A 17,107-nucleotide genomic window follows, 5' to 3' on the forward strand; every position below is an offset into this window, starting at 1 on the left:
AACCACAAAGCCTCATAAGCTCTTTGCTAATCCTTTGTAATTAAATGTTTAGCAACGCATGTTTAGTTTTTCTCATTCTAACCTCCTACATCAGACTGAAGGACCAACATGCTTCCACGTCCTCCGTGCTAATCTCCTCGCAAGCTCTGAATTCTAACATGCAAACATTTTCTCCAGGATTTCTGCTTCTGTTTCATTTATTTCCTTTCCTCCTGCTTTTGCCATCTCCCTCAACACTTCTTTGCTTTTTCATGCGTGGCTTCGTTCTAAATTCAGCCATTAAACTTCCACAGGACTCCAGTTTTATTAACTCTTCTTCTATTTACATTCACAGTCAAACACACACAGGGGGACAGCCGGAAACAGAAGACGGGAACACAGATGCACACTCATTCATTTATGGTCCCTTGCACCTTCTCTCAGATGCGCACACACACACACACACGCACGCACGCACGCACACACACACACACACACACACGCACACACACACAACGACAGAGCAAAATCCCATGAGCTCTCCGGAGGACTTCAAGGCTGATGAATATTTGAAGTTTGAAGGAAAGATGAAAGATACATGAGAGCAGCACACTGTGCCAGCTGCTGCTCCTTTGTGCAGACATGTCAGTGCAGGTATGTACGTTTACAGTTGTGTGCATTGCATCTCTATTTGTATGCTTGTAAGTCTATCGCAAGTGAGTGTGCAGGTCTGTGTAGGAGGGCCACCCGCCGCCATCAGTGACTCACAGCTGTCACAGATGGCCCCGCCGTCTGGTGTTTGTGTGAAAATGTGTGTATCATTGCATCATGTTTTAATCTAAAGCAGTAGTTAGTTTTTTGAAGTTGGGTTGTGTGGAGTCCACATGGGGCGTTGGTATCTTACCTGCCATAGATGACAGTCAGACTGACCTTTGCTTGGAGAATCGAGGAGGCATTCTCATGCATAGGCTAAGCTAACAGCTAATCCAAAATGGCCACATGAAAAGCTGTGAGAGTTTCACTTTTTGTTTAAGCTAGTAGCTACCTATCCAGCTAACTCTGACTTATGCAAGAGACACATTTTCACCACAACTTCTTTGGCGTGTCTTATGAGAGCATTTCAGATGTTCAAGGCTGCCGACGTGTTCCAGCTAGTCCAGCAACATCATGAAATCACAGAAGAAGTACAAAATCCCTCGTGATTTCACCAGTTTGTGTTATTTTTATCTCTGCCAAGTTGGTGTCACAAGTAAAATCTATTATTTGACAAGTTAAGCAACAGAAAATCTAAACCTGTCTTTAATCTTCAAATTGTCAGATGATTTTCATTACTCCCCTGTTTAATTTTCATGTCTGGCCCGATTTGAACTGCTGAACACTAAAGCCTGATTTATGCTTCTCCGTCTGCGTCAGTGCGGAGACACGCAACGCCATTATCCGTCCTTGCGTAGGGATCCAGCAGGCACGCAAGTACGTACGGAGTCGAGACCACTTTTTTAAACATCCGTCGAACGAAACGGATTACGCAAGCTTGTGATTGGTCAGGACGCCGCTGTTGTTTACAGCGCCGTCATTGCAAAGAGAGCCGAGTTTAACTAGCGGCAGACACGGAGCCGCTTGAATCAGAATCAGCTTTATTGCCAGCGCTCCAGCGACCCAGAGCATAGGAACTTGACTCCGCGAACACATCCTGACCAAGGTTAAACACACACACATGTAGACAAATACAGGTACAGGCAGTCACGAGAGCAGCCATAACGGTGCTCATTTCATTAGATGAAAAGGGTGTTACATGAGGATAATTGGGGTAAGGTAAAAAAAAAAGGCATAGCAGAGTTAGACCCAGCGGGGAGTAACTCTATTATACAAAAAAAAAAAAAAAAAAACTCCTCAACATAGAAGCACGAACATCACAGATACAACATCAGAGTCCGATGGTGAGGCGGGGTTGGGCGGGATCCTGAATCCTCCAACGGGAGCTGCCATTACGGCACTTCACCAGCTGCAGTCGACAGGTAGGAGGGAGAAATGAGAAACAGAGGGCGCATTGAGTTCCTGCAGGTCAATGACCTCAAAGCCGAAGTCACAATCTGAAGGCAGGGGGAAGGTCGGGACACAGCATCTGTCAGCATTCCTCCTTTCGTGGGGGTGAGTTGAAGGCAGCCTTGGAGGCTGCTTGGCGTCAGATAAGGATAAGCAAGACTTTGTTTAGGGCAGACAGAGATAATTTTCCTCTCCGCCTTGGAGTCTATTAAGAGGTCACTCATGTCCACCAGTGAAGCCAATTTATGCGTTCTAAACATCCCCACACCGTCCGGCGACCCTCTCCGAGATGACATCCATCTTGCGCACTAACACAGGCAACGCCGCGAGGACATTGTCCAGCTTACGGTTCACCTCGAGTAACGTCCCAGTCTGTGAGGTCACCGCCCGGGTGGCACATTCCGTAGGTGCGGGTCGCACTCCAATCGCTCCCGTCTTCCCAAATTTCCAGTAAACCAGAGAAGAATCACCTCGCGAAAAAACTCTAAAAATATGAACGTTTCATCCTCCCGTGACTGGAGGAGTGAAAAGATGCGCAGCAAGCGTTTTATTTGTGGACGGAAATGACAGGAAACGTGGGTTTAGATGTGGTGAGCGCATGAAGCGGTGGGAGAATGAGAGACAAATATGACCGTGTTAAAAGTCTCTTATATACACAAAAAACACAATATAAACACACTATCTTGGACCGATACTTTTTTCTTTCTTCTTTTTTTTCTATCTTGGACCAATACATGACAGGATACCACAGAACAGCGCTACGCCCTCTGTGGTCCTGCCGAGGGATTGCTTTGCAACACTCTCCAGGAGACGGAGAAGTAAAAGAGCAAAACACTTTCATCAATCCGTGCGTGTCTGTCCCTTGCGGAGCTGACGGAGAAGCATAAACCAGGCTTAAGAAACAAGTTTTTAAATCTTATTTCTTATTATAGTCTGTCACTTCATGCAGGCTGAAGATGAAAATAGTCTCCTATACCTATCTCCTGCATTAGCTTCTGATAGAAAATACATGGTGAAACTCTAGGATTAGAAATGCCTGACAGATCTACGTAGCTATTTTTAGAAGACACACCATGTGATACTGCCACCACAGTGTGTCTTATGAAATGCCATGCTTGGTAAAACTGCCACAATGCCAGACTTGTGAATACATATTACATCCTGGTGCAACAGAGGGTAATGGCATGATCCCGTGTGGAGTTACTGCTGAGCTCCGGCAGGAAGCTATGTTGAAAATGAAAGTAAAAACCGGCCGTACGTTACACTTTTGTTACAGTTTTTTTCGATTGCTAAAACGCATTTTTCAAAACTGTACGTTTCTTTCAAAACTGCACACACAAAACCCCAAACATAAAACACAAATCCCTAAACCGTGGCTTCCCTTTGCAAAAAAACCCTGCCATCACATATCGTAACATGTTCCCAAAATGGAACGTGTGTTTTCATTTGGTAAACACAGCCACATTTTCACATGACACACACATACCAATCATTGCTTAAGCACAAGTAGCCTTTGGGTGAACACTACCAAGCATGGAAAGAACACTGAAGAGCAAAACTGAAAACACAACTGTCGAAAGGGAACACAATGAATTACACACTGAATGTATGACAGTGCCCACTTTTCTCTGAGACAAACATTAGACATCACACAAATTTTGAGACAAAACATTTTATTTTTACAGTCAATTGACGATTGTTTTATAAAAGAAGCTACTGTCACTTATCATTCATGGACTCACTCATCTTGACCCATGACGAGGACGGCTGTTGTTGGTTTAGCTTCCAGGAAACAGCAGAGAACGTTTTGGCTATTAGAAGCTAACTATTAGCATTAACAACTCCGCCACCTGGAAGAACTTCGGATTTGTGTTATTTGTGAAGATAACACATCAGCGTTGCAAAGTAAACAGTCAGTGGTGATGTGTTCCTGTTGGCCAATCAGAGGGGAGATGTGCAAATGTAAGGAAATAAAACTTCAAATCCTGTGGTCCGAAACTCACCCCTAATGTGGTATTTTGCTAGTTCCTGAAACTAGGGATGCACCGATACGATACTGGTATCGGTAAAAGTTAACAGATACCAGGAACCGATACCAATACAGTTGCTTGAAAGTGGCTTCACTGTAACTTGTCATTTCTGTTCACCTAATATTTTAGTTTTGTTATGATTTCCATTCATGTATTTTACTTTTTATCTACCTCACAGTCTTTTCCTGTTGAAAGCAGAGAAGAAAGTAAAATCTGTATTCCAAATCATTGCCTTTTTTTGTATGGTAGAAGTATCGGTATTGATAATCGGTATCGGCGAATACTCAGATCCAAGTATCGGTATCGTATTGGTTTGGAAAAAAGTGGTATCGTTGCATCCCTACCTGAAACAAGTGCATCTGAGCAACCCCCGTACCTCTTACAGGGCATTCAGTCCCACTAGAGACCACTGCAAAGGTAAGTGAGTGAACCGCACCTTTAATATTCAATTTCTTACGTTACAAGCCCTCAAAACATAAAATGTTCTCATGTCTCAAACTTGCACAGCTAGGAATTATTATTTAGGTAATATTATTTATTTTATTTTGCAGAATTGCAGTGGTTTTAGTAACTCAGAACATTTATCAAATGAAGCAAACTAACCTAGATGCACGATGAAGCAACAATCACGTAGCTTCCAGGAGCCAGAGCTGCCCTGCAGCATTGTAACGAGCTGATTGGTGTTACTAATTCACCCCCCTCCCCCCATTTGAACGCTGTAGCTGACTGGTGAATTAAAAATGTAGCAAGACGTCAGCCCTGTCATTTGCACACTAACCAGCATCCATCTAACATGAAAATAAATGTTTAATAGGAGCAATGTTGACGTCATAGCTTGCATGCTAAATGACCATCAGGCTTAATGGTGGCTTCATTCGTCTTCCAACAGATGAAATCTTCCTCTGATAGGCTGTAGTATTGTAAAGGAAAGGGCTGGTCAGCATATCAAAAATGAAGAATTTGGGACAGAAAACCACCCGTAAGCTTTCTCCACAGGGCTGATTCTACTCTTGTCTGATAATTCAGATTTTTCGCCCTTTTTTTTGTCACGCAGCTGCAATGTTGTGTTTGCACATCAACAAACACTCGCTGGGATTGGGGAAATCATTTACAGAACCCACAAATAAACCAATATCTCAGTATTGTTGCTAATGGCGAAACACTTCATCCTCGTGTCTCTTCACCGAACAAACAAACAATTGCAGACATTTGTGTTTGCCAGCTGCTTGTTGTTCCATCAAGACATGATTACACACAGCGTGACACACAGCATCGCTCAGCTTTATTACCCTGCCAGCTCCTTAAACATTTATGATGTTTTTTTGAACTTTCACCGAGGCAGACGGGAGGTCTTTACCTTGACGTAGGCCACGATTTTCAGAGAGATGGTGGCCAAGTAGAGAGAGTTCATGGCAAAGTCCATCAGGTTCCACCAGTCATGGATGTACTCTGTGAAGCCCCCGTCCCACATCTCTTTGATCTCTGCCCAGATGAAGCCTGAAAAACACACGCATGCACACACACACACTCCTGGTTAATAGCGAGGACGCATGAATGTGTCGTTTTCATGCCGTGGCAGACCTTTTGCTGGCCACAGAGCTGTAAGCAGAGTGTTTCTGTTCTGTGTGACTGACTTTAAATCCAGTCAAGTTTTACCATCAATAATTCAAGGAACATTTTTTTCCCTGGAGGAAACAGGTTTCAGGGAAGCCTTAAGACGCGTGGCCTTGGTTAGCTTGGCTTAGACCAGAAGTATGACACCGACCCTTCTGGTGAGTTTGTGCAGAACCGTCTGTCCCTGAGGCATGCCGACTTAGGGACCCAAACTTAGGAAATGGAAATCCTGTCTGACTGAAAAAAGGCCCGGTGTTCTACGAGGAAACGTTCTGTGATGTGCAAAACAATCTGCACATTTGCACAGGAGCATTCTGGTTTTACAAAGAAATCATTCCAAAGAGGTCAGCTCATCGGGACTTTCAGGATTTTAGGCCTAGTCCACACGTAGCCGGGGTTTTTTAAAACGAATATCCGCCCCTCCAAAAACTTGCATCCACACCACCGCGTTTAAAAAACAAACTCTGTCCACACGTACCCGGATGAATACGTTGTTAAGGACATGCCAGACCTGTAGGTGGCAGTACTTCCCCCGTTCTTAACCTCATCCTTCGTCTGTGGTCTTCCGCAAGGAGCAGTAATTCCGCTTGCAAAAACAAACAAGCAGAAAGCGCTTGGACAATTGATGGATCGGGGAGTGACAGAGCGCAGCTCTGAGGGCTTCCATGATGTCGGCTAGTGTAAACACAGGTCCTACACGTGATGTCAGCATTTTTTTGTCGCGGAAAGTGACGTTGCGGACCTTAAAACTCCGGTTTTGTCTGTCCACACGCAGACACCCAAAACGGAGAAAACGCAGATCTTCACTTTGGCCGGAGTTTTTAAAAAGATACGTTTTTGTGTGAAAAAACTCCGTTTTCGTGTGGATGACAGGCCAAAACGTAGAAAAATATCGACATTTTGGCAGATCCCCGGCTACGTGTGGACAGGGCCTTAGTCAGAGTGCAGGTCTGGAGCATACAGGCGTGTGTTAACGCACAAAGGAAGCCATGATCTCAGAGATATCACTACTGCTGTCCATCAATCTGAGACAGTCAAAAATCATTTCTAAACTATCTGGAGTCCACAAAGATCCAAGAACCAAAGGTCTCAGTCAGCAGGTCAAAGGTCAAGGTTCACGACAATACGACAGAACGGGTATGGGTTGTAGGAAATTATATGTGTTTTCTCAATAAATAAATAAATAAATAAACAGAGCCACTAAAGTAAGTGTGTAAAGTTGGACCTGGAGGAACCACGTCCTCTGGACAGATGAGGTGTTTACCCATAATGCACAGAAAAGCCAACACAGCCTGTCTGGTCAAACAGCTCATGATAAGCATGGTGGTGGAGGGCTAATGATTTGGGCTTCTTGGAGACATCGAGTTCCCTGTGAACTTTGTGAAGAGTTGAACCAAACTGGGTCAGGACGAAACACAGCAGCAGCTCTACAACAGGATGGCTACCCTAACCCTGAAAGTCTAGACACCAGCCTGACGGAGATCCTTTGATTGGGCCTGAAGAAAAACATCTTTTACAAAAGATGAAATGAGCCATCTCTTTCTCTGTATTTTCTGAAGCTTCTCATGAAGAAAAACTCCCTCCTCTTTGTTGAAACCTGGTTCTGAGCTTGAAGACGAAGAATTCAGGAGAAAGCGGACGACGGAGGAGAACAGATGGTTTAGTATTTCTCAGAATGATCACGGTCAGAATTTGGAAATGATTGGTGTCGGCTCAGAGAGAGACGACGAAGATGTGATCATTCATTTTTCACACCCACCCACCCACCCACTCCGACCCACTCACACATACGCACCGCCGCCTCCTCCACACACTCGCCGCCATCCAACCACACACTCAGGACGACAAGACTCTCTTGATGATCAGTAATCAGGTGAAAAAAGTGACATAAGTTGTTTTTTGACTCATTTAGCTGGCGGATGAGTTGGATCTCTACGTAACACATAAATCATTCAAGAGAAAGAACAGCACTAAAGCAATGAATTGTGGTGTTTCTTTGTGTTTTGGTGCATTTATTGCAAAATTTTGGGGAAAAAAATACAACACGGTTCTGAAACCTCTCAAAGTTAAACTTATTTTAAAAGCTTTCTTCTTAATTTCTAACATTTCCAAGTAAAATGGAGTCTACCTTTGTTATTTTCTTGGACAATTCACTTTGTCACTATTAATATTACTTGTCTCTAACAACCTCAAAATCCACGCCATAAATGAAAGATTGCAAAGCGGACGCCATTGGTGGGAAAGAGAAGTACTGAACTCACCCAGCACCCACGGAAGAATCATCCACTCCACAATGGTGGGCGGGGGTCCTTGCATGTGCAGGTTGGTGCGGGCGATGTGCTGAGAGGCCAGCAGCAGGAGGAAGAGGAAGGTCAGGTATGATGCTGTATGGCAGATGAACTTGATGAAGGGCTTCTTGATGAAGCGACCCAGAGCGCTCTTTGGAGCCAACAGGTAGATCTAATGAGGAGGAGTGAAAAAGACGAGGACAAATGAGGAAAAAGGAGTGAAAATACGAAGTGAAGGAAACTTCTGTATTAAGATAATTTGCAAAATCTTGAAAATAAAATAAATTGTTATGTAAAGTAGTAAATGAGGGAGTCCACTGAGCAGGAGTTGTTTTAAATAAGCCAAATTAACCACTACACTGCAAAAACTGATTTCTAATTAAGTTAAAAAGCCTCATCTTTAGACATTTTATCTTATTTTCAGTCTAAAAGGAAAAAAAAAATCTTCTGTAGAAAAGTTGCTTCTTGCATCATATGACCAGAGGCTACATGCCTTTGAATGGTTCTTGTAAAACAGTATTAAAACCTTGGCTGAAAAAGGTTTTTGGATTTTCATCCAGCTGATGCCGGGAACACTCCACAAACAGCAGGGTAAACAGTAGAGGCTCTCTGGTGTTTCTGCGTTAGCATCACAGCAGAGGACATTGTGTCATCAGTCAGATGTAGCTTCTGAAACCTCTGCTAGCTGGTCAGATCGTTTTCTTCTTCTCTGGGAAACGGCGACAAGAACAGATATTGGATCGTCTGTGTTAAGCTCCACACTAGTTTTACTCCAAAGGGACACTCGGGGACAACTCTTGATTCTGCTTTTCATCAACTTTTATTTTCAACTCAGATTTGTTGGTTTCAAGTTGATCAGTGCATGATTTCATCAGGTTGATAACTCTGACACAAACAGAAAACTCTCCAGGTACAACTTAAACACTTCACCAACATAAACCAGAAATATTCACCAACCATTGGCGTCTTTAGAGTAAAGTTCATGAGTAGAGCTTGTTGTGCTGTTCCTGTTTGACTGAAGAAAGCCACCATCCTGCATAGGTGTTTTTTAAATTATCAGCAATCAGTTGCCTTTTTGTTGGTGCATTCTGGGAGATGTAGTTCTCAGTGGTGGTGGTGGACCAATTAGACCTCCATTTACTCAGCTTTAACCCAACAGTCTGAGAAGTTAAACCAAACCCCGACCACCGCTAGCTGGATAGCTCTGCTGGAGGCTCAGACTTGTTTTAGACCGTTTGACTCAAAAGACCCACAAGCCGACTTGGACACAGGGGATAATTCTGTTTGTTTTCAGAACCAAACATTGGTGCAAAAATGTCTAAAATTCTGTTTTTCTGTCAATATGGAGTGTTGTGTGTACATTAATGAGGAAAAAAATATTTTAATTGATTTTAACAAATGGCTGCGATATAACAAAGGGTGAAAAATTGATGGCGGTCTGAATACTTTCTGTAACCACCGTAAGTGAAACACAGTTCTTCATTGTGTAGAGAGAATTTTGACTTTCTACAAGGATTTATGACAACATCCCTAAAACAAAATGAAAAACTGAATCCAGTTTATGTTTGTATGTTTGTAAATGTGATGAAGTGTAGTTACACTGAGTTTTCACAATTTTCATGCCGAGTTGGGCCAATGTCTTTAAAATAAGGTACATTTTCCTAAATGTGATTCAAATATTCTTGATTTGTGTAAAACAAATCTGCCAATGGGGTAGTCAAAAAATGCTTGGATAAAATTCTAAAAAATATCAAAATAATAAAATTTTTAATTTATTTTGGTAAAAAGCCTAAAAATTTTTTTTCTTCACTTTCTTAGAAATCCTTTTTTGCAGTTTAGCTTGTGACTGATCTAGGATGTCACAAGTATTTCTCCAGCCAGAGGATTACTTCCTGTTTCTAGAGACACGGCTGGCTTTGAGTGATGTCACTTCAAACTGACCAAAATGTGCCTTTAAGCCAGCAATAATAGTAAACACCCTTTATATTGTGGCTGATTGTGCTGATTTAGCTCACCTGCAATAATAAAGACAAGAAATACCAGAAGTGTTGAAGATTTTATGGAGAAAAAATGTGCGACACATAAACCAACCGGGGATTTTTTCAAACATGCCTTCCTTTTCTTCTTCTACTACTTATTTTATTGTTGCACTTGTATCTACTGATTGGTGATTTGATTAAGTTGGATAGATCTTATGAACACAAGGAAATTCGAACTTTGTTCAGGCAAACACTGCTCTGGAGAAGGGAAGAAGAAACTCAAATGCATCTCCATGTAAATGTTGTTGTTCTAATTCAAAAATAAATAGTTCCAAAAAATAAAAATAAAATAAGACAAAGATTCATGTTTAATCCACAGAGTTTTAAGTAACTGAGAGTTGATTATTTTAAGTAGCATTATATAATATGCAACCAAGTTCATATTAATCAATCATAACAAGTTTAATCAACTTAAAAAGAAGGAAAATGTTACTTTCACTCAATATTTTTAAGTAAAGATAACTTTTGGGAACTTTTTAAGTTTACACCACTTATTCCAATTATTTATTTTGAGCATTCGGGTTTACAGTGATGTGTAACTGCAATAATGGGACAGACACAGCAGATACAACAGAAAATCCTAGATAATGAGACTGAGAAACTGAGCGGTAGACAAACTGGGAGGGATGCTAACAGACTGAGGACTAAGTGGGAGTGGCAGAGCAAATCAAAGAAGCTGAGGAAACCAGAAATGATGCTCAGTCTGCCAGGTCATGGTGATCCAACGGGGTTCCCATAAAGCAACTGGACTTCTTAGGTTTCTTGAAAATGGGAGGGTCAAGCTTATAAACTGTAGCTGTCTGCTGTTGCTCAAAAAGCTGACACTACATATGAATGTCCCTCTTCCCTATCCACTGAGGAGTCATTGATGTCATTAGGTCCTATTGTGTTAGGTAAGGATTAAGGTGTGACCTAGATGGAAACTGTTTTGGAATAGTTCAGAGCTGCATTATAGGTGCTGGAAAGATGAAACCTGAGACCTCCCGCTCTATTTAATGTAGGTTTTCCCCATTTGACACACAGTGCATTTACATGCAGCCAGTAACCCTTTTAAAACCCGAATATTCACAATAACCCGGTTCCGCACGGCCATGTAAACACTGCCAAAACCCGGATATGCTCATAACCGGGTTTTTAAAAACCCGGTTACTACACCTGGGGTAACCCTTTTCTAACCCGAATGTTTGGTCGTGTAAACGCATATCGGGATATCCCCATCAAAGCGTGTGTTCTGCACATGCTCCGTTCGCAAGGAATCTTGGTCTTTTGAGTAGCGAGACGTCTTGTATGTGCCAGAACACCGGAAGTAAACAACAAGTTGGGAGCAACATGGCGAGTCGCGGCACAGCACCACACTTTTGGAGTGACGAGGAAACCTGTCTTCATCGGTGGGTCAATACCAGCACTAAAGCGCAAACAAACGCGGTCGCTATCTCTTCCGAACTGGGAAACATGTTGTTGTTTTCACGGATACCAGAACAAGAAGAACCGGAAATGACGACCCGTTTCTGCAGAGAAGTTGCTTTACTTGCAGCATATGACCAGAGGCTGATAGTCCATACGTCCAAACTGATAGTCCATACGTCCTGACACTACCCAACGTCCGCATTTAAATCGGGTTATGCAAGTTAGGGGTAACTCTTTCTATTTGTGCTTGTAAATGGGTTCTTCTGATCAACTCAGAAACCCAAATACCGACCTTAACCCGATCATAACCCGGATATTGGCTGCATGTAAACGTAGTCATAGATAGCTTCCTTTACTCCTCTCTCAAAGCATCTATCTGTCAGGATCTGCTCCTTCCCCCTTTGACATGTTGACTGCGCCTGTCTCCCCTTGTTGAGTGTTTATTGGACTCACCCGTCCACTGTTATCCAAACCACCGGATTTCTGATTACGTATTTAAATGCTGTTTTTTTCTTGTCTTGTCTCTGTTATACCGTCCCACCATTAAACAGTTTCCTTTGCCTGCCAGTCGCCTCCTGTTCCTGCTCACCTGCATTGAGTGCAATTGCAACAACCCCACTTCATGACACTATCTTCTCTGTCCAGAATGTGCACTTTGCCATCTGCAAAAGTGTGTCTCTTCTTTAGGAGAAAACTAGTTACAGAAAAAAGCAAAATCTAACTAGGAGCAAATGTAATGTCTGTAAACACAGAAGCCCCACTCACTAAGGAGAGGGCAATAACGGGTATCTGTCTGGAATCCTGTGAAAGGTAAATAACAAACAAGGCACCAATATTGTTTAAAATATAAAATTAAACTGACGACATAAAAAAATCATCAATGGATGAACATCTAGTGAATTCAAGATGGCTTCCACAGCTAATCATTAGCAAATGCATGATTGGCTCAGTTGGTTTTAATGTAACTGAGTAAAAGTAGTGGTGTAGAAGTAGCTGAGAGTCATTCACTAGGCATCCTCATACAGACAGGTCACATCAACTCCTTCAGTATTACTTAAGATCAAGCAAAGCCACTTCATGTATGCATGGTCTGTTCTTTGCTCATTTAACCTTCTCTACGTACACATCTGTGGACCACGGCTTCTTGCACTATAATATTTTATCCTCTTCAGCTTAGATCTTTTTTTAAATTATTATATGGACTTTAAATTACAACATTTAATTTTTTTAATTACAAACTCTAATTTTTTACTTCTTTTGTTTCAGAAGTTTGTCAAAAAATGTGTTTTTTAATTCAAATTTTTATGCATTATTCATTTGTTCATGTTTATGAGAGTGGACTCATCTGTAAATGCTAGAAGTGTTTCTTCTTTTAAATCACACCAAATACAAATAAGCTCTCAGATGATCCTTTTCAGCCCTGATCCTCTGCAGTCCCTTATTTCTAGGAACCGCTGATAATAATTTCGTTTTGACAGTCTTTACACGTTAATTTGAAATAAACCTCAATATAAAAATAGCACTGTAAACTGAAAATTATTGTTGGTCTCATTTTGTCTCTTCGTGTCCATTGAATTGCAGCAACTGCAGTAAAGTGCAACAGGAGAAGCGTCTCCCATCTTTGCTCTGGTATGGCGTGGCCCATAGAGCGACCGTCTGTCCGACTAAACTACAGAACAGAATAGGGTAAAAGCTTGAATGAAGGATGTTTTAAACAACATAAAAGCAGTAAATGACAATAATAAATAAATAATAATAACAGGTAAGTTCTTTGCCTTTCCGACTTTTCTCCTCCTATAAGCTCCATCTGTGATGTTCTGATTCATCCATATATAAACTGTAGTTTATGAGGCAGAAAGAGACATTTCCGCTGTTCATATCAGATATTCTTATGTTGTATTTCAGTAAAACTCTGTGTATGTTGGAGCTCCTGTTGTTCTGATTCATGTTTTTTGCCCGGCTCATCTACCTCGGCTTCGCCTCCCTCCTTCGCCTGAGAGGCGTTCATGATACAGAGACAGTCAGAAACAAAGAGCATCTGGAAACAGAGGTGTGTTTACAGCAATTATCAAAACACTGATATGCAATCACACACACACACACACACACACTGACAGATTACTGCATTAATTACTCATCAGCATTAAACCGAGAGTGAAACAAACTCAGCTGAGACCAGACGGGTGTCTCCTCATGCGTGTATGATTTATTGTTGCAGATGTAACAGAGTTAAATGTGTGAATGGTTTCTATCTGATCTAATTAATCTGTCACACAGAAACACACCAATGGGCCCATTGCTGCGTGTTAATGTCGCCATTAGTCCAAATGAAAAGGCTTGGTTTCAGGCGTGTTTCTCACCAATGAGAAGGCGGGGAACAACAGTCCGATGATGAAGCAGGTGACCAGTTTGACGGCCCAGTGTCTCCTCCTCCAGCCCGGGAAGCCGTCATACCACAGAGTGGCCAGCAGCTGCTGACAGTTCGGCTGAGCCACAAACTGAAACCAGAGATTAAGATCAAGTTAGCAAACAACAAAAAACCTAAGCTGAACAACTCCTGATTCGTCTTTTATGAAGCATTTATGAAACAAGCTTGATCAGAGTAAAAGTGCTAAAGCAGCATTTTAAACAACCAAAGCAACAAAAAAATCCTCCAAACACGTAGGTTCACGGTGTTTGGAGTTAACATAGTCAAGTGATTAGACCATACTGCTATTTGTATCATTTATTGTGTATCAAAATGAATTAATTAATTACAAAAATACATTTGTTTTCTACACAAAGGACCTACATACATCTATTTACTCCTGATTTTAATAAAGCTTAAGTCCAAATAGTTCAAAATTGATGTAAAAGTCATTTCAAACAAGCCGTCACATCGTCCCGCCCACCGGACTTATAGGGGGCCCTGATTGGCCCTCAAAACCGCTGTAATAGGTCTTTTCCACCACCCAAACTGGCATGGAATGGGTAGGATCAGGTCGCTAATTTTTCTGTTTCGATTGTAAAACCGGTCCAGACAACCGACCCGGACCGTGCCAGTCGCAGGACTTTCTGGGCTCCCTTCTGTTGTAGGTTCAGAAATTCCTGGAACGGTACGTTAGGGTGGAGCAACAACACAGCCCACTGATTGGTTGACAGAAATACGTCACTTCTTGCAAACAGGAGAACTAACGGAGTTCCGTTGTTTGAGTTTTCGTTAGCTGAACATAAACGTGAAAAACTTGCAGCAAGTAGCAGCAAGTGTTCACCTTCAGAGTTCCATACGTCTCTCACTTTCATCACGAGAGTCCGCAGGAGGAGCTAGATGGATCGGTAGTTTTTTTCTCAGCGGATGGCAGCCTAAGGATCAGAGTGGACATCAGCTCATTGTCGAGCCAAGATGAAGAAATAAAAGCCCAATATGGCTAATAGATAAGGACAGAAACAGCCGGAGTGGATTTTTTTTTTTCCAGATGGGAGAAATACACGGAGTTGCTATTTATAGCTGAGGCAGGCTTCTGGACTTGGCGACTGCACTCTGGAGTCACATGTGGAGGCTGTGGTAAGCATTTTGTTTTGGTCTTTAGCTCTGCAGACCAGTTATTGCAACACAGACATGTGCTTGATGTTTTTTTTAACCCCGCCTGCCAACGTGATGCCCAAACTGCAATCGAAACAATCGTCTGAAAATCCAAGACCCATACCGGAACATACCGGTCTAAAGATAACCAGACCGGACCGTTCCAGACCTGGCGATGGAAAAGAGGCTTAATTGGCCCACTGATGTGGACCAATCAAAGCGCTCTATTGGTTTGAAACCCTAATAGAGAGCTGTGATTGGCTAGCCCGAAAGCTGCTAGGGGCTGCGGCGGTTCCAAGGGAGCATTCCTGGACCAAACTTTGCAAAGCAGGAATTTGGTCTAGTTCACTAGACTTTTGTTCACCAACAAAAGGGACAGGTTTCAGTCACCAATTGACCTAAAGATGATTTTTGGCCAGTGGGGGGAACCCGATCACTGGGAGTAAACCCACACATGCATGGGGAGAGCACAGCAAGGCTGAAGCTGGGATTTCAACCTGCAACCTTGTTGCAAGGCAACAGCGGTAATCACTGTACCACCATGATGCCCAGTTGTTTCATAAGGTGGAAGGGGGTGGGGGTCGATGAGTCGAGTCTAGGGATGGGTACCTTTGACATTTGAATCGATCCGGTACTAATTCCCGGTACCTACGAATCGATACCGGTACTTAACGGTACCAATTTTCGATACTTTTGAGTGTTTATTATTTTAATTCTCATTTATAATTAAATATATATTTTTCTCAATATATATCAATATTTGATATATATCACGATAAATAACATTCAACTGTTTATATTTTAACATCGTCCTTGTAGTTTTATAAGCTGATAATTAAACTAAAGCAAACATCTTTACTGTGAACTAAATTTACTGTGTATCTTCATTCCTTTTGCCATCTTTTTTCATTTGATTTTTCCTACTGGGAAGTTAGAATTTCCGAGGAGAAAGTGAACGCACCATTAGCTGATAACATTGGTAGCAATGGAAGCTAACATACCAAGCTAACATTATCTTAAACAGTTTATTTAGCTGCTGGAGCAGATTAAAACGATGATGCCTCACACTTAGATCGTTGTCACTGGTTTCGTCTTCACCCGTCACATTTAGTAAAGTGAAGCCAAACTTTAGAGCGCGTTCATGTTCTTCTAGTCGGGGATTCGGAGTTCCGAGGAGAAAGCGAACGCACCATATTAGCGAAACAGAAGCTAACATATCAAGCTAATTATATTTACCTACCGGAGCAGATTAAGATGAGGATGTCTCACTTAGATCGTTGTTGCTGGTTTCATCATCACCCACTTACCCATCACATTTAGTGAAGTGGACCCAAGCTTTAGCCTGCGCTCTTTCTACCATGCTGCTCTGTTTACAACTGGTTCGCAGCGAGCGACAACATAACGCTCTTGTGCATGCGCAGCTGTCTTGGCAAGTTCTCGCTATGATGGACGGGTACCGAAACGAGGCACCGTTTGAAATGACGCAAATCGGTGCTCGGTCGGTACTATGGAATTCGGTCGGTACCTGAAAAAGTACCGAATTCGGTACCCATCCCTAGTCGAGTCACACACATACACTGTGATCAGACACGTCACTAAAAGACACGACTGAAGCACCAACGGTGACCAATGGAAGGGGACCGTGTCACGGGCCGCAAAACTAAACGCACGTTCACCGTTGGCCTTGGAGCACGCTTTAGGTAGTGACAGGAGGGTCTGCTGACTTTAGGTCTGTAGGGGGTGATCAGGTCACACAGATATAAGGGAACCAAGTCGAGAACAGATTTTAAAGAGAAGGATTTTAATCCTAATCTGATATAAAAAATAGATATATCATGAATCCGGTGCTAATCTGCTAACACAGGTGTAATAATCAGTCAGTTTAGTTTTCTCTTGTGGGGGAGGGGCCTTACTTATCAGATGTCCTACTTTGTGTTTACGGAGATGACTCAGAGTTATACATTTCTTGAAGAATCTCCATTTGGAGATTTTGTCCTCTTTCTTGCTGATGATTTGTAGAATGTCTTCCAGGGACCTACAGTTTTCCGAAGACTCGTTTGACTTGCTCTTCTCCATATTTTCTAACTCGGTCAAGAGACTATGAACCCCGTCGAGCTCAGACTGCTTTTATCACGGGGACCCGGT

At 42.3% G+C, this 17,107-nt stretch overlaps 1 protein-coding gene across 2 annotated transcripts in view; it reads right to left on the reverse strand.

Moving 5' to 3' along the window:
* The window catches only part of trpc5a (transient receptor potential cation channel, subfamily C, member 5a), a 206,315-nt gene that overhangs the window by 36,041 nt on the left and 153,167 nt on the right, over positions 1–17,107 (reverse strand). For both annotated transcript variants that reach the window (XM_015946058.3, XM_015946059.3), the window contains exons 9-11: positions 13,761–13,898; positions 7,928–8,126; positions 5,410–5,549 (exon numbers count right to left, since the gene is read on the reverse strand). In XM_015946058.3, the coding sequence (XP_015801544.1) occupies positions 5,410–5,549; positions 7,928–8,126; positions 13,761–13,898 (477 nt within the window). The remainder of the gene's footprint in view (positions 1–5,409; positions 5,550–7,927; positions 8,127–13,760; positions 13,899–17,107) is intronic.

The sequence above is a fragment of the Nothobranchius furzeri genome, chromosome 2 (assembly GCF_043380555.1).
Source record: "Nothobranchius furzeri strain GRZ-AD chromosome 2, NfurGRZ-RIMD1, whole genome shotgun sequence".
NCBI classification, from domain to species: Eukaryota; Metazoa; Chordata; class Actinopteri; order Cyprinodontiformes; family Nothobranchiidae; genus Nothobranchius; species Nothobranchius furzeri.